Source organism: Monodelphis domestica, chromosome 6 (assembly GCF_027887165.1).
Source record: "Monodelphis domestica isolate mMonDom1 chromosome 6, mMonDom1.pri, whole genome shotgun sequence".
In the NCBI taxonomy this organism is placed as follows: domain Eukaryota; kingdom Metazoa; phylum Chordata; class Mammalia; order Didelphimorphia; family Didelphidae; genus Monodelphis; species Monodelphis domestica.
The window spans coordinates 185,676,654-185,701,495 of NC_077232.1; the positions used below are offsets into that span (position 1 = coordinate 185,676,654).

Here is a 24,842-nt window from a genome sequence, read left to right on the forward strand (position 1 = left end):
ATCTTATCCTTTTAATTTTTTAACCCATACCTTCTATTTTAGAATTGGTGTCTATTCCAAAGTGTAAGATCTGTAAGGGTTAGGCAATGGGGGTTAAGTGACTTGCCCAGAGTCACACAGCTAGAAAGTATCTGACATCACATTTGAACCCAGGACCTTTGCCTCTAGGAATGGTTCACTATTCCCTGAGCCACCTAACATCCCAGTCCTAATGTTTTTAAGTGCACAAAATATAATACACAGGATTCCAGAAGAAATAAATTACAATGAAATCGTTATTTAAAGAGCATATAAAAAACCGAGGTCACAGACCTCAGTCTCAGGAGAGATCACAGGGAGCCAGTGTACTCTGCTGTGCAGGGGAAGTATTGTAAGTCAGGGTTGCGTTTTAGTCATTTACATAAGCTGTATGTCGGCCGATTCGAGTGAGTAGAATGGAGTCAGGGAGACCAACGAGATTTCTTTTGCAATAGCCTGGGCAGGAAATGAGGTCGTAGGGGGAGCAAACCCATAAAGGCAGAACCGGGTTTGAGTGCCAGCTCTGCTCCTTACTGACTACATGACTTTCGGCAAACCTCTCCACCTTTTAGTTACTTTATTTACAAAACAAAACGGCAGGACTAGACGGCCTCTGAATTCTCTACAACGCCACTAAGCCCTACTCCACACCTCGCAGCCAACCTGAGGCACTGGCGCTCACTTCGCCGTCCTCACAACCTTTGGGATAACTTCCGCTTCCGTGGCTCCTTCCGGTAGCCCGGAGCCTTATGCAGCCTCCGAGCGCGAGGGGGCGCTGAAGCCGCTCTTGTGGGACCATCCATTCTCTCTCAGATCTCGCGACAGTTTGAGTTGGGGGAACAACGCGTGGCACGCACGCCGGAGGAAACGCAAGAGACGCGCCCCTCCCTCCTCCTAAAGTCTCGCGCGAGCTACGTTTTCGCTCTTTTGGCTTTCAGAGCGGGATCATGGCGGTGGGCAAGAACAAGCGCCTCACCAAAGGAGGCAAAAAAGGAGCCAAAAAGAAAGTGTAAGTGGTGACTGGCGCTGGGGTCCCCACGGTGGGGGTCCCATGGGGCGGGCGGATGGGCCTCCAACCGCAGGACGGGTGGGATGGCTGGGATGACGGGTGGATTGGGCTGGGCCCAGGCCGAGCGCCGGGTCCGGGTGCTGGCAAGGAACCGCAGCTACCACGAGAAGGAGGTCACTAGCTTGAGTGCGCACGGGATCGAGCCCAGAGCCGGCATGTCGGTCTCCGGAGCCTAGTAGCTGTGCTAACGCCTACACCCGACCCCACGAGGTATCGCTCTCCTCTCTCCGCCTACCGGGTGATTACCTCGCCTCTCCGGGAACACCACACCGCCCTGGTCGGGGCCCACAAGTCCGAGGTGGAGGGGGCGCCTGTTAGAATTGTTCCTTTCATATTTGTGACCTAGGAAGGGGAAGGAAAATGTGTACTCGAGTTGAGATTTCTAGGCAACGGAGAAACTGCGAGTTTATAGTTGGCCTTACTAAGCTGCAAAACTTGTCCGAAAAGTTGTCTGAGGCTGCTCTGGCTCCCTTAGGGGAACCAGGGAGTGCTTGCAACCTGTACATAGACCAGCCCAGTATAGTAGTTGCTAGACTCAGGTCATAATCAGCCCATAGTAATAAAGGCTTTCTAAAGATTTTTAAGGTCTGCAAAGAACTTAACACATTTTCTAAGTCGATACTCACAACATCCCCGGGAGGGTGGATAATGTTATGACGCTCCCCCCCCCCCCCCCTTAATGAGTAAACCAAGGCCTACAGTTTAAGTCAACTTGCTGCATTTGGTAAGAGTCTAAGGCTTGATTTGAACTCTAGGTTCCCTGCTCTATCCACAATGCTGTTCAGTTGCCTACAATAGTCATTTTTAAAAAGACTTGTGTTTTGACAAACCTTGAATGGGTGCTTGCTTCTATGTCATATTTGGGTGTATAACTCCCCATGAGAGCACTCCGCTGTTGAATTGACTGAGATACTGAATGGTTTTGACCCTAGGAGTTGGATCCAGATCTTCCCTGATCGATCTTTTCCACTGTACCAGGATGCCTCTTTACAAATACAAGTAACAAACATGTGTTTCTCTTGAAGGGTTGATCCATTTTCCAAGAAAGATTGGTATGATGTCAAAGCACCAGCTATGTTCAATATACGCAATATTGGCAAGACACTGGTTACAAGGACTCAAGGAACCAGTGAGTATCTTGTTTTTGATTTGTGTGGTTTGGATAGATCACATGGTAAACCACCTCCACTGGATACTGATTACAGGACAATAATGGAATTAAGGTGTTGATATCAGGAATAAGGTTTTGGGGGAAAATTGGTATGTGGAAAGTGTAGCAAAAGGTTTTAATGCAGTTGTATACACCATAAAACATAATAATCACAAACTTTATTTAAGTTTTTAAATATAACTGAGGTGGGTTATCCCAGATCCTTCATTAACTATCCAGTGAGTTTTAAGATAATTTTTACCTTACTTTGTAAATAATGCTAGCTTTAGCATCTTATGGCTAAAGTACTTTGTGGCAGCTGTTTCTTGTGAAGAAAGTTTTGTATTGCTTTTGTAACTTCCTATAATAAGAAACATGGTTTTGTTTTATAGAAATTGCCTCTGATGGTCTCAAGGGTCGAGTTTTTGAAGTGAGCCTTGCTGACCTGCAGAATGATGAGGTTGCTTTTCGTAAGTTCAAGTTAATTACTGAAGATGTCCAGGGTAAAAATTGTTTGACTAATTTCCATGGAATGGACCTTACCCGGGACAAGATGTGCTCCATGGTCAAAAAGTGGCAGGTGAGCATCCTATGTGAAATTAAATATGTAGGTGTGCTGTGTGTGTGGAAAAGAAAGTTTGGACCAATTCATATTTTTTGTGTGTGTGAGAATTGGTTATTGTGGTTGAGGGAGCAGTGATAGGAACTTAAAATATTTAGTATACCTATGTATAGTGTGTAGAATCATTTGTTTAATAACATAGGATTTTTAGTTTCTAGGATAAATGAATATTTCTTAACTCACTTAAATTAAAATTGGTGTTCAACTTATTAGGAGGAAACACAGTGTAGTGTAATAATGGAATCAGAGACTTGAGGCTTCTTAAAACCACTGGCAAAACCTGAGAGCCCATTTATTCTTTAAACTGGAATGATAATTATAGGCTTGTTTAGCATTGCAAAGTTGCTAGATCTGATTTTTGAAACTGCAAAGACTTACAGGAGTGAGGTTTCTTTTAAGTAGCAAGCTGGAAAGTAGGGTAACTTGGCTACCTGCTCTTACCAGGAAGACAATATATCCATTTTTGAAATGGTGATTATGGGAATGAATGATGACAAAATGTTTCGGTCCCAAATGATACATAATGATTATACCATTGCATTTTTTCTGACATTCCTCTATAAAGCAGATAAGACTTCTGGAAGTTTTAGACTTAATTTCTTTTAGGATACTATCACATTTGATAGAAAATATATCTATATCCTAAGAAGGGATTGTATTTACTTTTCACCTTCACGTTGAGGGTAATTCTCATCATAGTATATTGTATTTTAAAATAACTTATTAGTTATTTTTATTTTCCAGAATTTCACTATTTTAAAAAGCCATTTAAGTTGACTCTCAAAAGTGATTGGAGAATTTGGACTAAGGACAAAAAAGAGAATCTTAAAAGGCTTATTTAGAGCAGAAAAAGGTCCTGTTTACATTTTGTTACTATATTTAATAAATTCCACTTTTAAAAAATTGAATTTAAGGGAAAATAAAGGAGTGGGTTTTTTTAGGTAGTTATACAAAGGAAAAATAGTATCACTGTAATTATACTTAAATGTTTTGGATCTCTGAAGAACATTAGAAATATATTTTCAAAGATATCTGGTCAACCAAAAGAGAAGCCATAAAATCTATATAAAAGTAGTCTAGGCTCATGCATTCTCATGTGTTTTTCTTGGGACCCCCCCCCCCCCCCCCCCCGCCCCCTGTGCAGATTCAGATTTATTACTCACAGTTCTAAAGATATTCGGCTACTTGGTTTTGAAGATGTCCAGCATGGGCAAAAAAATTGGAGAGCCAATAAAAGCATGAGAACTCATCAGCCAATTAGTGTAGATACAACTGTACAGATTTCCCAGTTTCTGAGGTCATAATATTCATTATGACCCTGAGTTATCAAATAAAAGGTTATATTATGTTCACTATGGTATTTAGAAAGATAGGGAAATATATATTGGCAGATTTCCTTCCAAAAAATTTCAAGTTTTTATCTTTTAGCTATCTAGAAACCCTGGCTAACCAAAATTATATCTAGAAGATCTGGATAGCTCAGATTTTGTTTTTAAAAGCAAGTTGTAGAATTGATACTGTCATTTTCTCATTTTAGAAAAATCATTTGAAACATTTAAACACTTATGCTTTTTCTTGATGGAGGTCTTAGAATTTTCTAAACAGGAAGCGATTACTTTCCCTGCAGCTAAAATTAGAGTATTTTCTGATTTTCTAGACCATGATCGAAGCCCATGTTGATGTTAAAACCACTGATGGTTATTTGCTCCGCCTCTTCTGTGTTGGCTTCACCAAAAAGCGCAACAACCAGATCCGTAAGACCTCTTATGCCCAGCACCAACAGGTCCGTCAAATTCGTAAGAAAATGATGGAAATCATGACCCGGGAGGTGCAGACAAATGACTTGAAAGAAGTTGTCAATAAACTGTAAGTATCTAGGTTTCTACGCTCACAAAAATAATCTTGAGGCTGATAACCATTGGGATTAAAATAAAAATACATAATTTACTCGAGAAAATACCCTGGCAAAAGCTTGCTTTGCTGCTTATTAGATACTTTTATTCACTAGTTAAGGAGTCCAAAATGGATTTTTTTATGCTCTTAGATGGATATTTTTAACCTCATCAAAGATTTATTGTGGAGAAGAAGCTTCTTTGTGTTCTAAACCAATTGTCAGTGTCTAAAAGCATAATCCTATTTAGGATTGTGGAAACACAAAATCACAATCTAGTCTTGGCCTTGTGTGGTTCTTGTCTCTGTCTTTATGCAAGCCTCGATAAAAGATAAGCCTCTGGTGTAAATGCTGCTTTTCATGGAATAAATGATGAAAAATGTTTCGGTCCCAATTGATATCTAATGATAATACATTGTTCTGATATTCTCAGTGTGCAGTGTGGAGATTTTAAAGTTATTTCAAAGTCATTAGTGAAATGGACTTTAATGTCAGGATTTCTTTTTAGGATTCCAGACAGCATTGGAAAAGATATAGAAAAGGCTTGCCAGTCCATTTACCCTCTCCATGATGTATTTGTTCGTAAAGTCAAGATGCTCAAGAAGCCCAAATTTGAATGTAAGTAGAACTGAGATAATGATTTTCTAGAATTGCAGTATTAAGAGGGAATGAATGATGACCTACAGTTTTGGTCCCAAATGATATTCCATGCTTATATTCATTTACTGACCTTCCCAAATCTAGACCTATGCTATTCATACCTGTTTTGTTCTGAACATAAGTAACAATAAAATAATAAAAATAAATTATGTCATGTTTCCCCTTCTCCCCCCCTCCTTTTTAGTGGGAAAACTAATGGAACTGCATGGTGAAGGTGGTGGCTCTGGAAAACCTTCAGGAGATGAAACAGGCACAAAAGTAGAAAGGGCTGATGGATATGAACCACCCGTTCAAGAATCTGTCTAAAATATGAAACTTTTAAAGGTTGAAAAATAAAAATTTATCATTGTGATGGTTTTGGGTTTTTTTTTTTTTTTAAGGCTCGGGAATCAAATGGCAGTAATATTTGATGCTTGGAAAGTTTTCTCATGTGATAAATAGCTTAATTTTGCTCAATTGTACAATTGCTCTGTAAATAAACTTGTTATAAAACCATTGGGATTGTCATAAAAGAAAAGACAATATCTTGGGTTCATCAGGCATGGAAGACTGGGGCCAGATTAAATTTCTTTGTAGTTGAAGTATAAAAATAAAAGGTCCAAGACAAGTTTAGATATTTGCAGCTTTCACAACCCTTACAATTCTGATGGCAAGGTGCTCAAAGGGTGTATGTTTCCGATTTTTTTTTTTTAGCTGATCCCTTCTGCCCTAGAATCAATATTGGTTCTAAGGCAGAAGATTGGTCATGGCTAGGCAGTGGGGGTTAGGTGACTTGGCCAGGGTGTTATAGCTAGGAAGTGTTGAGGTCAGATTTCAACCCAGAACCAATCCACTGAGTTACCCAGCATATTTTAAATGAACAAAATATAAATGGCTTGGACTGCTTCCTTAGAGAAAAAATTGTTTCGGCCCATTGAACCCCTCTCACCATTAATAAATTTATTTAAGCCAAATATCTAAAAAATCTTTCAGCAATGTAATGGCTAGATCAGAGGCGTCCTACCAAACTAAAAGTTCATAGATTTGTGTCAAAATGGGGTATGGATCTGTTTCTATTTGAGTTTGACCCCATTGTCCTGTAATTAAAAGGTCAATTGAGATTTTGGGCCTGAGGAAAAAGCTTTGTGAAGGAAAGATCCACAGTTTTAAGTTAATCTACTGCCCTATTGGGTGGAATTCTTAATGTTTATGAATTTACTTTTGTGTTGGCTATTGTATGCTTTAGCATTTAGCAATGCTGGAAAAAGGATTACCAACTTGTCAAAAATGAGTGTCACAGTTAATATGAAATCTGAAAATGGGAATTAATGGTATCAAAGAATACTTTGTTCTAAAAAGATTAAGAAAACATTGTAGATAAAACTGCTCAATAGACAAAATGTAAACAATGGGGAAAATATTCCCTTAATGTGAGAATGTTTACCTGTAAAAGCATTTACAAAGTATTGGAGTTGAATAACTAAAGCCATTAGAGAACAGGGAAAGCAATATTGGTCTGACTTACTGTATTTAGCCACCCAGTTTTTAATCTTTTAAGTTGATCCTCAATTTACTTAAAAAACCCAAACCCTTAACCCCTTCTTAGAATCTATACTGTGTTTTGATTCCAAGGCAGAAGAGCAGTGAGGGCTAGGCCATGGAGGTTAAATAACTTGCCCATGGTCACACAGGAAGCCTCTGTCAAAGAGGCATGCATGCAAGAGAATTTACATGCATTCTTCTTTGACACCTCTGAGGTAAGATTTGAACCCAGGATGTGACTCTCAATCCACTGAGCTACCCAGTTACCCCCTCACTTTCATGCCAGCATGTTTTACCAACATAAGTATCTTGTCAGGATCTGTTTTGGCCACTTCTCTAAGATCCCTTAAATCTGTTAAAGGATAAATGGAAACCAGTTACTATTTCTCCATGAAGGGGGATTCTTCCTTAGAATCAAGATTCAATGATCCTAACACTAGTAACTAGTGAGAAAATTTTTCTTCAATAGAAATAAGTTGAATGTTGGTGGAAGGAAGAGGATAAAACAATTCCTGACCACTGGATATTAGTTATCCACTAACTTAGTCAAGTGAATTTGCAAAGGCAAGATGTGCTCAATGAAATTTCTCATTTTGAATGCTACATTACAGTTGAATTACCAGAGATTGGGGCCAGTAGAGATGGAATAATAAAAAGCAACCATTTTATAAAACATCAAGTTAAGACAATCACAATATCAAATTGTAAAGCTTATTTTATCAGTACCAACACAAAAAGAGATTTACAGTTTATTTCCTAAAAACATGGAACCCAGAGTAAGAGTAAAGAAAGTGCTAAATGTGCTAGTTTTTGTAGGTTTGTTGATAAGTTTCCTGCCAAAAGGGAATCTAGCTCACTATTGGCTTCTTTCCCAGAATGGTGAGAATAGAAGTCTGGCTAATTATTAAAAATGAGCATTTAACTGGAATGTTGCTCTGAAATGTGAAGTTTCTATAATATGCCATAGAATTACTCCCTAAGGGACAGTACAATTAGGATTCCTTTTAAAAAAAAATCCAGAATGTATGTATGATCCAGACAGAAAATGATTGGCTAAATGAACATTTAATTTACACAGATACCACAATGCCTGAGTTTAATCTATAAATCTGCAAAATATAAGAACATTCTTTTGTTGGAGACAAGTTTGATGTGACACTGGTTATATAATGATACCTCAGGTGTCTTTACAATGCTTGATTTTCCCTGATACCCCAAAATAACCAAATCCTTTAAGAAGAATATCCATTTCATATTTCATAATACTGCATTAGAATTCATATTTAAGTTTCCAGGTGGCTGCAAACATTAATATAAATTGTCTAGAGTAAGATTGAGGACCTGAATTGGAACGTGTCTTCTTTCTTCCTTGAATGAAATCATTCAAGGGCCTTGAGTTATCTGTGAAACTCCATCTGATTATAAATATTGCAAAGAAAATATCAATCTTAATAACCCAATAAAATAGATCAGTTACGTGACTTGGCATCAAAGAGAATTTCAGGATGTCAGAATTCTTAGGCCTTGAGGAGGTTGCAATTTCCCAGATGACCTTTAGATGTCAGCATTGCACTGAATTAGCAACTTCCCATCCTTTTTCCAAATACAAGTGAGAAAGTTGGGGTTCTGACATATCCGTAAGCCTATTAGTATTTATTTAGAATGGTGTTGCAATGGAATTAATTGATGTGGTGCCCGTCTTGACAAAAGACAAAGTGTGTTAACATTTGTCAAAGTGAACCTATTCAAAATGATGTATCCAGCAACATTTCAATAAGATCAGTTCACCTTAACTTTAGGACGAGTTTTTAGTCAATAAAGTCAATTAAGACAGGCTAATAGTGCTGCTTGATCTCTGACTTTAGTTCCTCCTGGGAGGCTGATGAGTTTGTTTTTTACTTTGCTTTTCTCTCATACCCAGTTCTAGCCCTAACTTTTGGCAAATGTACTGACTACTGATTTTTCAAACGCTGCTTTTCCCACACAGAGCTTAAGTGAAAGACTGGTTCAAAACCTGGCATGACAAGATCAAAATAGGTGTGACCGTGTCCCACTGGGCCACATAAAATGGGACATCTTTTATGGTGGCCTCATTCTTAGGAAAGTGTGCTTTGGAGTCAAAAGAGAAAGTCATACTGAGTAATCTCTCTCAAACTCCCCTTTAAAAAACTTAGCCTTTTAACTTGGATTGAGTATGCTGAGCATTGTACAGAAAAGGGTTTTTAATTTAAACAATTCAATTCTGTAAACATTTCCCTAAATGACATCTTCAGTAACCTTGACTAGAAAAACTTAATTCTGAAGAGAGGCAAGGAATGGTAACACCCTGTATCAAGTAGACTTTCTTCTCAATTTTCACCCAAATCTTTGAGTTTCTTGATGACATCCTTGGCTTTAGCATGGAGGTAGAGCCTGTGACTCCATTTTACAGCAATCATTGAGCCCTAGGTGACTTTTGCCTTGAATTAAAAGGCCACACACACCACTTGGTGGTGGAACCTGTGAAAATCCACAAGCCCACTGGCAGAATGAAATGATCAAGTATGGCAAGCTCTGTCTCTGGAACTGGTTGTCTAATAATTCAGGCAGCTTTGCTGTTTCCCAGGAACCTTTGTGAACTGACTTGAAAAGAAAGATATCTCTAAACTTTAAGTATTCACAGATTTAAAAGGCTGTTATATGAGGAAAGAGACTTGCAGAAGTCTTTTTAGGTAAGGTTGCTACCACTTCAACTGGATTTACAGTTATTAAAATTTCTTATTCAGTCCTTTTAAAAACCCAAAGGATTCCCCCTCAACCCCAAATTGGGTTTTCATACAAATTACAGAGAATATTAACTTGAAAATACTAAAAAGAAATCTCAGGCAAAGGTGGAATTGTGGGTAAAAAAAAAAACACCGGATAGTAAATACAATCAGCAAGAGGTCCAGCCCCACAGCTGCTTAACCCTGGGTCTCTTAAATCTTCCGCAGTGCCCCATTCCCACTCCTAACACCCCATCTACCAGAACCCTGCTGCAGAGAGCCCCTACCACCAACCCCAAGGAACAACGATAAAAAATGACTTCTAAACCTATTAGTAAGTTGATGATTGCACATACAGTGTTGGGCACATAATGGACTATTGATGGATTGATTTTTTTTGGTTGATGGAAGGCTATAATAACAAGAGCTGAAAGGTTCTAAGCACTGGGCATCAGATTTATAGAAACTTCTTCCCCCACCAACTCCGCCAACATACTTTGGAAAGTTTTATATTTCTAAACATATTTCTCTTCTGCCAACGTGTTTGGAAGATTGTCTTCAACTTTCTTGGTTCGGGTTCACAAATTATAATTGATTTGGTCTTATAAATCAACCACTTTGACCAGGTGCCTGGAATCCATCATGACTGCTAGCAGGAGTGGCTTTACTTCTTTTAGTCTCTGTGCAAGGAGAAGCAGGAAAAAGATAAACAAAAAAAGTACTGGGGTGAAATGATCTCCAGGGCTAATTTACTTCAGCTCTGGGAAGAAATTCGCTTTGGGGATCTGCATTGTGGGCTGTTTTGACAGTTGCTCTGCAGCCTAAGACTTAAATGCAGCGACCGAACCAGCCACAGCTTATGTATTACTGAGGTAATTCGAAGAAAATGAATTTTTCTCTGGATACCAGTAATTGTCACAGGAGTATTCTCAGATGCAGGAACTGTGCTCGGTGATAGCCCTAATCATGTAAAGCATACGTTTAGGTGGGAAAGAACTCTGGAAGGCAGGAAGTGTTAGGAACGTTGGCGAGGCATATTTCAAAGGTGGTTTGGAGGCTTTACATGGCAAGAAAGTCATAAAGATTAAAATGTATCATTCTTTGCTTCTTCCCTCCCAGTCACTGTTGGAGGCTACAGCCTTTGAACAGGGCCATCCCAGGGCTTTATTACCCTCCTGTGCTTGGAAGGTTTTCATGAGCCTTCCCGCCATAAAGCAGGGACTTGCCCTTAAAATAAAGGATATGTACCCAAGCTCTTTGAATTACGTTTGAATATCAAAAGTGTAGTTTGTTACCAATCATATCATGATAGTTAAGATATGGAGAAAGCATAAATGTTATCTTTTTAAAGGAAAGAATTAATAAGCAAGGTTAATTTGCTTGTACTGTTAACACTCCAACTATTCAAGCTTGCTGACTGCTTGAAAGATCTTCCCACTGTGTCAGTTTCTCCTGCTGGAAACTAGAAATAACCCAGCTAATTCTGCTTGGGTTCTTTGAGAGCCTCCGCAGGGTGTGGGTTTACTATGTACACGCTTCTAGCATCAATAAAAATGGAAAACAAAACCCAGAATCTTGCCACTTTCAGGAAATTCTAGGGTACCATGTTACACGTTTTGCTTACAGTAAAAAAAAATAGTGCAAAAACATATATTTGATAGTCAAAGTAATAGTTCAAGTGATACCAAAGGCAAGGGACATTTTTTCGGGATGAATCATGTGCTTCTTCCCTTTGGATAAACAAGGTTCATTCTTAGGATGCTTGTAGAACCTGAATATAGTTTTTGGGAAATATTCCAGATTTTCCTGCTCGTTCTCCACTCATCCAGTCTTCATCTACAGATTCCAGCTCTGTTATTATATCACCAGCCTGCAGGAAGAGATGGTTTTTAAATGGTGACCAGCTTCTCTTGAGTGTAACCATTGAGATCAGGACTATCCGGAGAGATCAGGAATCAGGTGTCCCCTTTCTCTAGGTAAAACAATAATCTTAGTTTACTTAGAAAATCAAATGACAAAACAACAGTGAAGTGACAGCAAAGTCCCCTTTTCTCCAGATTTTGCATTTATGAACTTCCCATTTTCTTCAATTTTTATTCCCTTTCCCCATTTGAAGCCTTTTTTTTTAATCTTATACAGCTTTATTAAATAAAACAAGTAGAAATGCTCATATGTACATCCAAGTTGTCAGTTTCAAGCTCATGTAGTACACAAGGCACAATTCTTCCTTTCTTATGCAATGGAAAATAAATTATATAACCTCACTTTGAAGGCTTGGGGGGACATCACACTGCCTTCTCAAGGGTTAATTACATAATATATCCCAAAGAAAGACAACTAAAGTGTCACAGGGACTGTCGGCTGTATAAATCCACAGCTCTGGGGTGGAGGGACCCACAAGATCATCTCATATATTTGGAAGTTTCTCTCTTGAAAAAGGGCAAGTGGATTTTCTGACTGTGGTGAAAAATCTGCTTAATTCTGTTTTCAGAAGGGCCATTGCCCACTCAGCCAATGGTCACCACTCAGTTGGCCATGTTTTAAATCATAGTCTCAAGGGTCTAAAGGTCCACTTCTGAAAGCCTTATGTGGATTACTAAGAAGGAAGTTTCCTCCAGGAAAGAGTTAATGTTTCAGTCTTCTGAACAGCGTTCGAATTTTTTTGCTGGGGTTGGTGGGGGCCACTGTTCTGCCTCCTTCATACCCCACCAACATCCCTAACCTTCTCTCAAGCTCCCATTGTTTCCTCAAACTTTCTAGCCATTCTCTTCTTCACAAGTAGCTTCTGAGGGCTGAAGCAACCTGCCCCCATCTCCCCCCACCCCATCCTGTCCCTCGGTCTAGAAGAGCTCAGGGCATTTTGTAGAGAGGCTGGCAAATCCCAGATTCACTCAAATGAATGGCCTCATCTTGTCTTCAAAGGGCTCTTGTTGTTTTTACTTCCATCATTAAAAAAAAAAAAGGAAGCCTTTTCCAACCTTCATTTGCACTCCCATGGCACTATAAACCCTCCACTTTCATTTACTCCCCCAATAGATGACAGTTCTCTTAAGTTCCGATTCTCCCAAATTCTAAACAATTTCTTATACATACGACACTAAAATATTTCTTCCTAGATCAATATTATTGAATCACAAACTTTCAGAATTTGTAAGGCCTTTAGAGATCCTTAAATTATACCTCAACAGGAATCCTACTCCATGTTTGTACCATCTACCTTCTGTTTGTAGAACTCAAGGGATGAGGGGGAGGGGGCAGCTGGGTGGCTCAGTGGATTGAGAGCCAGAACTAGAGATGGGAGGTCCTAGGTTCAAATCTGGCCTCAGACACTTCCCAGCTGTGTGACCCTGGGCAAGTCACTTAACCCCCATTGCCTAGCCCTTACCACTCTTCTGCCTTGGAGCCAATATGTAGTATTGACTCTAAGATGGAAGGTAAGGGCTTAAAAAAAAAACAAAAAACTCAAGGGATGGAGAAGTAAGTACCTCCCAAGTGTTTCACCTTTAGGTAGCTCTAAGAGTGAATATATTTTTCATTACGTAAGCCTTTTTTTGCAATTTCTACCTTTTTTTTAGAGACTGGCTCTATTTTCATTATTTTCCTGCCTGTTCTAATTTTCTTTAATTTTAGCCTTCAAAAGATAAGAAGGAGGGGGCAGCTGGGTGGCTCAGTGGATTGAGAGCTAGGCCTAGAGACAGGAGGTCCTGAGTTCAAATCTGGCCTCAGACATTCCCAACTGTGTGACCCTGGGCAAGTCACTTAACCCCACTGCCTGACCCTTATCACTCTTCTGTCTTGGAGTCAATACACAATATTGACTCCAAGAAAGAAGATAAGGGTTTAAGAAAAAAAAAAGATAAGAGGGAGATTTTTGAAGTTAGAATCATTGGAATTTTAGATTTTAGAAATCATCTAGGTCACCCTCTTAATAGATGAGCAGCTTGTGCCCTAAAGGGATTATGTGACTTGTCCAGAGTCTCACAGAGGGTTAGTGATTTGATGATATACTTTTGTTTCAAGCTTCACCATTTTAAACTATTTGTTGGATTCCAGCTTTGAGGCAATATAACACTCAGGTAATTTTTGTTCTGATGTGGTTATTTGATTTTTAAAAAATCCTTAAAAAGAATCAGGCTGAATGGTTCAGATGGTGCTTCTTGGAAAAAGCTGCATAGATTAGGACTTCAGATTTTCCTTTCTGGAAAATAAGAAGAAAAGGCACTGGCTGCTAATTGCCATTAACACTTTTTTTTTTAAACCCTTACCTTCTGTCTTGGAGTCAATCCTGTGTATTGGTTTCAAGGTAGATGAGTGTTAAGGGCTAGGCAATGGGGGTCAAGTGACTTGCCCAGGGTCACACAGCTGGGAAGTGGCTGAGGCCAGATTTGAACCTAGGACCTCCCATCTCTAGGCCTGGCTCTCAATCCACTGAGCTACCCAGCTGCCCCTGCCATTAACTCTTAAAAAAAACCCAACTCTTATTTTTTCATATACTGTCTATTGGTTCCAAGACAGAAATAAGGGCTAGGCAACAGGGATTAAGTGATTTGCCCAGGGGCACACAGCTAAGAAGTATCCCAAACCATATCTGAACTCAGGTCTGGGTTCTCCATCCACTATTTCTTTACTAGCTGTTCTTCCTTGGCATTAACTCTTATGCTTGGTTGAAATATGTGAACCCAGCTAGGAAAAATAATCATGAAATAACCCAGATTATAAAGAGCTGAACTCCTTCTAATCCATGAATTATAACTGAAACACCAGCTTCCATAACCTTGTCTGTGGAAACTATAAATACTGTTTCTGGAATATTGTTAAAGAAACAATTGGACGATCATCACTCATTCTCCGAGGATAAAGAGAACTTCCTTTCTGAGAGAGCTGTTTCCAGTTGTATCTTACAAAGAAACACGAAGATAATTTTGAGAAAAGTCTTTCGTGTCCAGAGAATAGAAGAGTGAGACTGTTTCTCAAAAACGGAAAATTCGTCAGTTACAGAGATACTACTTTGTCAATAATTATTTAGGTCTGTTTTAATTTTTGCCATCCAATAAACAGTATAGTTAGTAATTGATATTTATTTATTTATTGTAGCATAAACGATTATGGAAGAGGTGTGTGTGACAAAAAGAGAGAGACACACACAGACAGACAGAGCATGCAAATACTATGGGAAAAGAGGTTTCTTTAGCTTATTAAATAAACAATACTTAATAAACTGGGACAGATGCTTAACGAGAAAGATGCTGCCATTTTAAATAACAGAACATGCCCCTTGATTAACTTAGAACCCAGGATGAGAGAATGATCAGGAAAATGGGCCAGTAGCTTAAAGAGATGGGTAAATCATTTAATCCCTTCCAGCTTCAGTTTTCTTCTATATCAAATGTCTGTAGTGCCTCCCTCACACAGCTGTGAAGCTCAACCTAAAATATTTTGCAAGCTTTTTTAAAGGGCTACATTTATCAGTTATTAATACAACACTTGAATAAGAGCAAAGGTTGTATTTCTGGTATGTTCTATTATAGCACCACAGACATCGATGAGGAGGCAATGAATATTTTTATTGATTAATAAACATAACTCGAAGGAATACAGTCTCATAACTAAAAGCTATAGCCAGGATTGTCTTGTCTTCAGTTTCCCATCTGTAAAGTGAAACTACTATCATCTCATGAGAAATTTATAAGAATTTTGTACTGTATTGTGACAAAACTTAAAACTAAATTGAATTTTGATCTAAGATTTGAACACAGGGAGTTTTGGCTCCTGGCCTCGAGTTGCCAGTATTAGTTTATAGATATTTAAAAAACAAACACAAAAGCTTAAGCTTCAAATGGATGTGGGAAGATATTAATAAACATGTGCTCTAAACACACTCGTTGTGCAATACTTTATAATTATTGTGTCCGTTTCTTATTCTCCTATGAGAATGGAAGCTCCTTGGGGGGAGTGCCCACACCTATTTTAAATGACTTCTCAATCACCCAGGACCTAGCACAGAGTTCTATTCACCCTACACAATTAATAAATGTCTTTATATGAAGGAATATGGAAGATAACATTTGAAAGCTTTATATTTTTGGAGGCCAATGGGCTTCTCCAGTTTCAATTCAATGTCCCCAATGAAAGTTTGCAAAAGAGTTTCCCTTCAGAAATGTATTATAGTGGGTCCTTCTTTTTTCCAGTTAGTCAGTCACTAAGTATTTATGAAGTAGATCAATGCGTAGGCACTGGGCTCAGTCAGCACTAGGGATACAAGGACAGTCCCTGTCTATCTAATATGAGACAAAGTACAAATAAGCTATATACAGAAGGAACAGGAAATAACAATGGAAGGAAGATATTCAAATTAAGAAGCATTGGGAATAGCCTCCCAGAGAAGGGAGGATTTTACCTGGGAGTTAAAGGAAGATGGAGCAGCCAAGGGAGAGAGAGCATTGTAGGCATATAGGGCAGCCAGAGAAAATATCCTGAACAGAGAGATGTAGTATCTTCTCTGAGGAACAAAATGAAGTCCAGTGTCGAGAGACAGAGAGACAGAGAGACAGAGAGAGAGAGAGAGAGAGAGAGAGAGAGAGAGAGAGAGAGAGAGAGAGAGAGAGAGAGAGAGAGAGAGAGAGAGAGACAGAGAGAGAGAGAGAGAGAGAGAGAGAAACAGACAGAGAGAGAGAGAGAGAGAGAGAGAGAGAGAGAGAGAGAGAGAGAGGGATAGAGACAGAGAGACAGACAGAGAGAGACAGACAGACAGAGAGAGAAGAGAGACAGAGAGGGACAGAGAGGGGGAGAGACAGAGAGAGAAGAGAGACAGAGAGAGAGAGACAGAGAGGGACAGAGAGGGGGAGAGAGACAGAGAGAGAGTAAAAGGTAAAACACCAGAAAGGTGGGGGTAGGTTAGGTTTATGAATGTCAGATAGAGGACTTTATATTTGGTCCTGTGGGTAATAGGGAGCTAGTGGAGTTTACTAAACAGAGAGCTGGCATGATTAAACCTACACTTTAGGAAAATCACTTTGGTGGCTGAATGGAGGGTGGACTGGCATGGTAGGTGGACGAGCTAGTAGGCTATTGCAGTAGTCCAGCCAGGAGTCTGTACCAGAGTGGCGGCAGTATCAGAGAAGAGAAGAGAAAAGAAGATATATTTGAGAAGTGTTGCAAAAAGTAAAATGGACAGATCTTGGCAGCCGATTCCTTTGGGTCCTAAGAGGATGGTAATTCGGTTTTGAGTCTTGGGGAGAGAAGCTGGAGGAGTGAGTGCTGAGGAGAGAAAGACGATGAGGTCATTTGGATGTTTATGACATAGCGGACCTCTAGTTCAAGATAGCTGATAGGCAGCTGGAACTGGCAGGCTGGAGGTCATAGGTTAGGGGTTGGGGCTAGGGAAGCAGATTAGAAGAACATTGGCACAGAAATGATAACTGAATCCACAGGAGCTGATCAGCTCGCCAAGTGAAGTAATAGGGAGGAAGAAGGGTATGTTTGTAGTCAGAAGGGAAGAAGCCAGTAGACAGGGAGAGACTGAAGACAAGAGAAGAGAGTGGGGATGGCAGAGGGGGTATTTCAGGGCTCTAGAACCCCACAGAGGCATGTCTGTGTGGGAACTACTACCGACACAGAAGAAGCACCATCACTCAACTCGACTAGTTTCCTTTAAAGTTCAGTTCAAATGTTCCCTTTTTCTGATAGGAAAACATTCCTCATCCTTTCAATTGCTTGTACATCTAACCACCAAATTAACCTGTATTTATTTTACATGTATTTTGCATCTGCTTATTTTATACATACTTGTATATCTACATGTTGTAAGGGAATGTAAGATCTCTGAGATCAGGGACTTTTATTTATGTCTTTGTATCCCCAGGACATAACACAGGTCCTGGCACACAATAGGTGCTTAATAAATGCTTATTGATTAGTTAAGTTTTTCCTTAACTAATTTTAATTTAATTAAAAAGGAAATTAATTTACTTCCTACTAACCTCTTAAACACCTTCATTTGAGATATTCTTGAACCTTTTTATGTCCCCTGCATGGCATGCCAACTATCCTTGATGACAGTGGCAAAATACTGGAGAGTACAGGTTGCTTGGCTCTACTTTCAGTGGAAATGCAGCCAAATATATGTATTCAGTGATTAGTCTCTTTGGCAAAAAGTTTGCTGCACACAAGCTTCAACAGGAACCAGATGGCCCATATTCATGTGACATTTTACATGGCATGTTAGTGGAAGCACCTCCAGCATGGAAGATAATTCTAACTACAAATATTTTGGTATTCTTAAGAATGAAAATTACAAGGCCAAGGTCTGAGCATTTGGATTGTACGGATGGAAAACCAAGAAGAGTGGTTTTAAATGCTTTTTGCAAATTATTACCATACACTAAATTTTTTACTATGAATTTAATTGCTTCTAGAAATTTAGAGACCAAGGTTTGTGATCTTGTGCCCATTCCTGGCTTAAAATCAATACTCCTTTCACCCAATCCATTCTTCAAGGCTAAGAAGACATTTCAAATTTTACAGTTATTTTAAAGAACTACAGAAAGCTGACCTTGAAGGAAAGCTCATCTTCATTTTCTCCATGGAAATCATATAAAGCCTTGGCCTTTTCTTTCTTCTGTCCTGAAGCAGATATCAACTTTGCCTCAGCTATGGAACCTGACCAATAAATATACAGATTTAGGAGATATTGGGGAAAATGGAAAACTATTTAAAAAAACAACATCTTGGTAAATACTCCATCCCCATAGGATTTACTGTTTCTAAGTAACCATACAGTTTTCCACTTGCAAGGAGATAGATGAAATGGTTTCTTCTAACACTGGAAAACTTATGCAAAATCTAAGTCAGTAGAAAGAATAAGCCATTTAGAAAGGTAGGAATTTTGAATGTTGATATGTGCCTCAGTCCTGTTTCAATTGGTTTAAAAACAAAATACACAAAGCCTACTTTATTATTTTTAATGACAGTCAGAAATAATTTTTTTAAAGTTCACTATAGCTCCAGGAAAAGGACTTGCTTAGAATTTTGAAGTCCTCTGCCTCTCTTTTCAGGAAAGCATCCCTTCACTGATGGTAAAAGTCAACATGAAAATTACAAGAGCCTAAACGTCTCTATCTCTCCCAGGGAAGCATCATACCAAGGCAAGGCTGAACAAAGGCTGCTGGGAAGATTCCTTCAGTGTTGTTCAATCTGCCTCTATACCAATCAGAGTCCAGATGCTCAATAATTAGGATGCGGTCTCCCTTTTTAAAGGGCAAGTCTTCATTAGTTTCTGCTGTAAAATCATGGAGGGCTTCACACCATTCTCCTGAACAATGATCCCTCTGTCAAAGAAAACAGAGTAGAGGTTGGGTGGTAGGAAATGTAAAATCTAATTTGAAGCTGGTTTCCACTAAGCTAACATCAAACACTTCCAATGGGATTTAATTTAATGAGCATTTACTAAAATGCCTAATTATGTCAGCAACTATATACTAGGTATTAGTGATTTTAAAACAAAAATGAAAAATCTCTACCCTTGCTGAGGGTATTTGACTTGGAAGGTAGAAGGAAAGTGAGGGTGCAATGAAATTTCAAATCCTAAAGATTTTTTCAAATAGCACATTTTATGTCATGACAGAGTTTATATGTGGGTTTTTTTTAAAGCTAACTTTTTTTCTTTTTAAAATTTATTCATTTGTTTGTTTAACACATTACCGTTCCCAGGTGTCTTCCTTCTCTGTATTATGGAGGACATGTTTTTTTTCTCTTTAAAGCAGTATTTAATCCCCCCCCCCCCATTACATGTAAAAAGAATTTTTTAACATTCATTTTTAAAAGTCTTGCATTTTAAATTCTCTCCCTGCCTTTCTCCATGCCTGAGAAGGTAAATAGTCTGATATAGATTTTACATGTGTAATCATGTAAAACATTTTTCCCTATTAGCCATTTTGTGGAAGAGATCTCAAATGAAAAAAGAAAATGAAATATAGTATGTTTCAGTATGATTTCAGACTCTGTTAATTCTTTCTCAGAGGGCAGATAGCATTTTTCATCATGTGTCTCTGGGATTTGTCTTAGATCACTGAATTGCTGAGAATATCTCGGTTGTTTTACAATTGTTTATCAAAAAACATTGCTGTCACTGTGTACAATGTCCTTCTGGTCCTGCTCACTTTGCATCAGTTCATGTAAGTCTTTCCATATTTTTCTGAAATCATCCTGCTTGTCATTTCTTATAGCACAACATCACATACCACAACTTATTGAGCCATTCCCTACATGATGGACTACTCCTCAATTTCTAATTCTTTTCTACCACAAAAAAGAGCTGCAATAAATATTTTTCTACAAATAGGTCTTTTCCTCTTTTTTTTTGATCTCTTTGAGATATAGACTACTGACGGGTCAAAATGTATATATGTATGTATAGTTTTACATTCCTTTGAACATAGTTTCAAAATGCTTTCCAGAATGGTTGGATCAGATTGCAATTCTACCAATAGTGTATTAGTGTCCCATTTTGCCCATATCGTTTCCAACATTTATCATTTTCCTTTTTGGTCATATTAGCCAATCTGATAGGTGTGAGGTGATATCTCAGAGTTGTTTGAATTTGCATTTCTCTAATCAAGAGTGACTTAGAGCATTTTTTTTTTACTTGACTATAGAGGAGGACCCTTGTTTCCAATAAGAATCCTCTTGCCTGAAATATGTGATCAGGATCAGTGGTGCTGGAAATGGACTTTGTTTTAAAATAAAAAAGACTGGGGGCAGCTGGGTAGCTCAGTGGATTGAGAGCCAGGCCTAGAGACGGGAGGTCCTGGGTTCAAATCTGGCCTCAGATACTTCCCAGCTGTGTGACCCTGGGCAAGTCACTTGACCCCCATTGCCTAGCCCTTACCACTCTTCTGCCTTGGAGCCAAAACACAGTATTGACTCCAAGATGGAAGGTAAGGGTTTAAATTAAAAAAAAAAAAAGACTTTAAGAGGGTAGACATAGATGAAATTAATGAAAATGGCCAATTCAGGTGTGCCATAAAGAAAAATGTCTTAAGTGAAATGTGCTGCTTTGGGAGATAGTGGGGTTCAGGCAGAAGCTGTATCATCACTCATGAGGCCATGTTGGAGAGGGGATTCTTGTTTTGGCCCTGGTTGGACTATAAGGTCTCTGATCTCTCCCCTAACTCTGAGATTGAGGACTGAAAACAAAACTCATCTACCACTGAGAACAGCTGTGGACTCTCACTTATGGGATCCACATCTCCTGCTCCAGACCTGCAGCAGCTTCCCTATCCCATGACCAGCACGAGAGCGAAGCCCCACTGAAGCAAGTCAATGTCTTTTCAGAAGACGGGAATGAAAGCAACAGAAAACATTGCCTAATTGCCAGGGAAATTTTGACAAACATAATAGTTCTGTCAAGCCAAGTTTCCCAAAACATGTCAAACAAAACAATAAATCACCCACTTGGAGTTGAAACACATTGAAAAGTCAAGTAAGCAATGCCCATTTGAAAAGATTCATTCTACCATATTAATTACCTTAGACCCTCAAATACAATAGCTAAGAATTAACCGATGCATTTGTTTACTATGTAATAAGTGTGGTTCGTCGTTTTCAGTTCATTATGATAATATTCTCAAAGCTATGGTTTTATGCTTGCATAGTTCCCCAAGTAAGCCAGGCAGCCTACCTTTAAGTATGCACCCGAAGCATTGCTCCTCATATTCACCGGACTTCTTATACCTATATTAAAACAATGTTTTTAAAAATCCCATAAAAACTTAAATGACTATTTAGGGTGACATCTATTCTTTGGTACGCTTTCTAAAGAAGTATTGACTCATATTCTTTAAAAGAAACAATAACAACTTATTTATTTAGTTCTTTACAGTTCACAAAGTATTTTTTCAAAATTATGAGGATTAAGAAGAAGAAACAGATGGTTAGAGAAGTTACGTGACCTGCTGAGGTCACATGACTAATAAGTGTTCAAGCCCAGCCTTGAACCCAGGGTCTGCAGACTTTAAGACCAGTGTTCTGTTTTTTTAGCTTGAAGCGGAGTTGGGAGTATGAGCAGGTGATTTCATTAATGAAACTCCCTTTGCTGTCATTAGATCAGGAACTGCCCTGGAAATGACTCTTTCAAAAATTTTTTAAAAAAATATAATTTTATTTTTAAAAAATATTTTCTCATGGTTACATGATTCATGATCTCTCCCTCCCCTCTTCTGGAAGACAAGCAATTCCACTGGGTTACACATGTATTAACACTCAAAATCTATTCCTGGAAATTACTCTTAGGACCGAAAGATTAAGTCACTGGCCCAAACAAAATGTATTGGGGAGCAGGGTTTGAATTCTGATCTTATTGATTCCATGGCTGTCCCTTGATCCATTATGCAATGCTGCCTTTAAAATATTATATGTATGTAGATTTACATATATATTTATAGTATGTGTGTGATAGATTTCAAATAGATTTCATCAATGTGGTATTCCTTCCAATGATGCAGACTGTAATGCATCTAGGTCAGGTTTCCTTCTATAGAATTCTTGTTATGGCCTCCCCTAAGTTCACCACCTAATATGTTAAGCGCCTTTCCCTAACCCCCCTCCCTTTTTTAAACCCTTAACTGTTGTCTTAGTATCATTTCTAAGACAGAAGAGCAGTAAGGGCTAGGCATTTGGAGTTACGTGACTTGCCCAGGGTCACACAGCTAGGAAAGTGTGTCTGAGGTCACATTTGAACCCAGGACTTCCCATCTCCAGGCCTGGCACTCTATCCACTGTGCTACCCAGCTGCCCACCTGATTTATCTTGACATCACAAAGATACCAAATGAGTACGTGGGCTGTTCATGAGTTATTTCTTACTCTTACCACATGACCAGACTATTTTCTTATTTCACTCATACATTTCTTTGACGATAAATTTTCTTTTATACTATGATTAACTTCTCAAACAAAACACATTTAAAATTTTTCTTTCATTCACTTGGAACTCCAACCTTCTTTTTCCTCATTCATGCAAACATGAGAAGAAGCACCTTCAATTTCAGCTTGTTGCATCATTATTTTTTGCACATGACTCACTTAAAACAAAATATTTTTGACACTCACTTGAATCTGCAGCTATGTTGGTGCTGTGCTCAGACAAATCCTCAATAATTTCAACAAAGTTAAGTGGGAAAATCCCCGTTTTGCCGTTCCGTTCTCCTCGGGCCCATTCATCGTTGACATATTCTTTAAGGATAATCATCTCTCCTTCTGAGAAACTTAACTCATCCTTTTGGTCTCCAATGTATTCAAACCGAGCCACACATCTGGGACCTCTGAATAAAGGAAAAGAGTCTAAATGTAAATCAAAAATGAATCTGACTCAGAATGCTTCAGTGCAACACTTCTTTCAACATATATTCATTCAGGGCCTGCTATGTTCGAGGAGCCGGGCAAAATTTAATTTTAAAATGTAATAATAAAATAATAATGTCATATAAGAAATCTCCCCAACCCTACAGGGTCTGTTATTTCATGGGTGAAGGACATTCTTGAATGGAAATTCCTTCCAATTCGATCAGAAATTTATTGTTAACTTGGGTTTAGAGAGTGGTTTGGGACCCTCTGAGGTTCCGTGATTAGACCCTCGTCACACAGACAGTGCAAGTCAAAAGAAGGGCTCGAGCCCGTGTCTGATTGACTCCAAAGACTGGCCTCTCGATCCACTCTAATGTGCGTTGTCTTCAGCAAGAAATAGAACCTATACAAATTCTTGAAGAATAAGCCATCTCTTCTGAAGGTCTGCGCCTTTCAGTTCCCATTCACTCCCCAGAATTAATGATAATTAATTCATGCAGATAATTAATTCATGCAGTCATTCCCCTGGCTAGACCTGCCAGTCCCTACATCATCTTTCTGACCACACGGTACACTATCGAATCAAGTTGATGCCTGGAAGAGAGCTTTGGGGTCACTGGGGCTGACCTCCTCCTCTAAAAGGCCCCACAAGAGCAGAAACACAGAAGAAAAACAACTGCTTGATCACATGGGTCGAAGGGATATGATGGGGGATGCAGACTCTAAATGATCATCCTAGTGCAAACAACAACAACATGGAAATAGGTTCTGATCAAGGACACAAGTAATACCCAGTGAAATTGCACGTAGGCTGCAGGAAGGGTGGGGGAGGGGAGGGAGGGAAATAATGTGATTATTGTCACCAAGGAATAATGTTTGAAATTGACCAAATAAAAAAATAATGTTATAAAAAAATAATAAAAGGTCCCACAAGGTCTAATGAGCAGATGGGCTCCGACACATCACACTATGCCTTCTTGGTAGTATTAAGACAAAGGCCAGAGAAAGCCAAAAGGTTCAACTCATGTCATGGCCACCCCAAAAGCAACGAATATAAGTGCTGCTAATGGTGAGAAGACAAGGACTAGTCAAAAGTGTAAACGTCAGGACACTGAAAATGAGAGATTCAGCCAGTGTGAAGACGACACACAAGAATCCTACATAACGCCTCGGAGACCCGAGACCTATATTGGTACAGTCTCAGTTTTGTCCTATTTAAATGCTGACTTCCTAAGAAGAAAAACAAGGGCCTATTTGTCTCCAAATGAAGCCCAACCTTGACTCCAAAGAGAATGAGAATGGAGGCAAAAAAAATACCCATTTTTACCCATTTAGAGTCAGTATAGTTTTAATTTCCAAAACCTACCCTTAAGACAACACCAGCTTTAGAAAGCGAGTTTCAATTACAACATAGCCCAGGCAAAACAACTGCCTGAAGCAAGAGAAAGAGGCCAGACCTGGCTGTGATCAAATCCTTCTTTAGTTACTTAATGGAATCAACTACTAGGGAACACAACCTTACGTTTAACCTGCATCCACAGTATATGCTGCTTACAAAACCCCCCAAACAGATTTGAAATCACACCCAAGTATTTTGTGTCAGAAGGTTCAGTATTTGTGGCAACCTCTGCATTTATTTTTTTATACTCTCGGGGAACATCTTATGTCTGAACGATTCAAAGTCAGATGTACAGCCTTCAATGGATACTTAATTCCATTTATTTGTTCATCTTACTAGACTATACAACATCAGACAAGGACATATAAATCTACAAAAAAAAAGGCCCAATGACACCAAAAAAGAAAACCATTAAAATTTTTTTTTTC

General features: G+C 38.9%; 2 protein-coding genes and 3 non-coding genes across 14 annotated transcripts in view; 4 read left to right on the forward strand and 1 right to left on the reverse strand.

Moving 5' to 3' along the window:
• The first annotated feature begins 869 nt into the window (after window positions 1-869).
• RPS3A (ribosomal protein S3A) lies at window positions 870-5,905 on the forward strand. The gene is made up of 6 exons (XM_001366616.5): window positions 870-1,027; window positions 2,113-2,216; window positions 2,630-2,817; window positions 4,517-4,725; window positions 5,259-5,368; window positions 5,595-5,905. Exons 1-6 carry the CDS (start codon window positions 966-968, stop codon window positions 5,714-5,716), a joined length of 795 nt encoding a protein of 264 aa, XP_001366653.1. The 5' UTR covers window positions 870-965; the 3' UTR covers window positions 5,717-5,905.
• Window positions 3,342-3,413, forward strand: LOC130455264 (small nucleolar RNA SNORD73). The gene has a single exon (XR_008913183.1). It is a non-coding gene; the product is annotated as a small nucleolar RNA SNORD73 (small nucleolar RNA).
• LOC130455265 (small nucleolar RNA SNORD73) lies at window positions 5,115-5,178 on the forward strand. The gene has a single exon (XR_008913184.1). It is a non-coding gene; the product is annotated as a small nucleolar RNA SNORD73 (small nucleolar RNA).
• Window positions 5,418-5,483, forward strand: LOC130455266 (small nucleolar RNA SNORD73). Its single transcript, XR_008913185.1, has one exon. It is a non-coding gene; the product is annotated as a small nucleolar RNA SNORD73 (small nucleolar RNA).
• Window positions 5,906-7,628: 1,723 nt separating the features above from the next.
• SH3D19 (SH3 domain containing 19) overlaps window positions 7,629-24,842 on the reverse strand; it is a 240,069-nt gene continuing 222,855 nt past the window's right edge. For 5 of the 10 annotated variants that reach the window (XM_056803671.1, XM_056803672.1, XM_007496244.2 and 2 more), the window contains 5 exons: window positions 22,782-22,993; window positions 21,353-21,405; window positions 18,815-19,001; window positions 18,227-18,333; window positions 7,629-11,545 (listed from right to left, as the gene is read on the reverse strand). In XM_056803671.1, coding sequence (XP_056659649.1) covers window positions 11,429-11,545; window positions 18,227-18,333; window positions 18,815-19,001; window positions 21,353-21,405; window positions 22,782-22,993 — 676 coding nt within the window. In that variant the 3' untranslated portion in view covers window positions 7,629-11,428. Of the gene's footprint in view, window positions 11,648-18,226; window positions 18,334-18,620; window positions 19,002-21,352; window positions 21,406-22,781; window positions 22,994-24,842 lie in introns of those variants that run through there. The other 5 variants (XM_007496241.3, XM_056803673.1, XM_056803677.1 and 2 more) reach the window with 3 other exon arrangements.

Excerpts from the sequence above, each read along its gene's own strand:
- RPS3A (XM_001366616.5), top strand. The coding sequence starts at position 966 with ATGGCGGTGGGCAAGAACAAGCGCCTCACCAAAGGAGGCAAAAAAGGA. Across the intron at positions 2,217-2,629 it reads TACAAGGACTCAAGGAACCA|AAATTGCCTCTGATGGTCTC; the intron begins GTGAGTATCTTG and ends TTTGTTTTATAG. Across the intron at positions 2,818-4,516 it reads CCATGGTCAAAAAGTGGCAG|ACCATGATCGAAGCCCATGT; the intron begins GTGAGCATCCTA and ends CTGATTTTCTAG.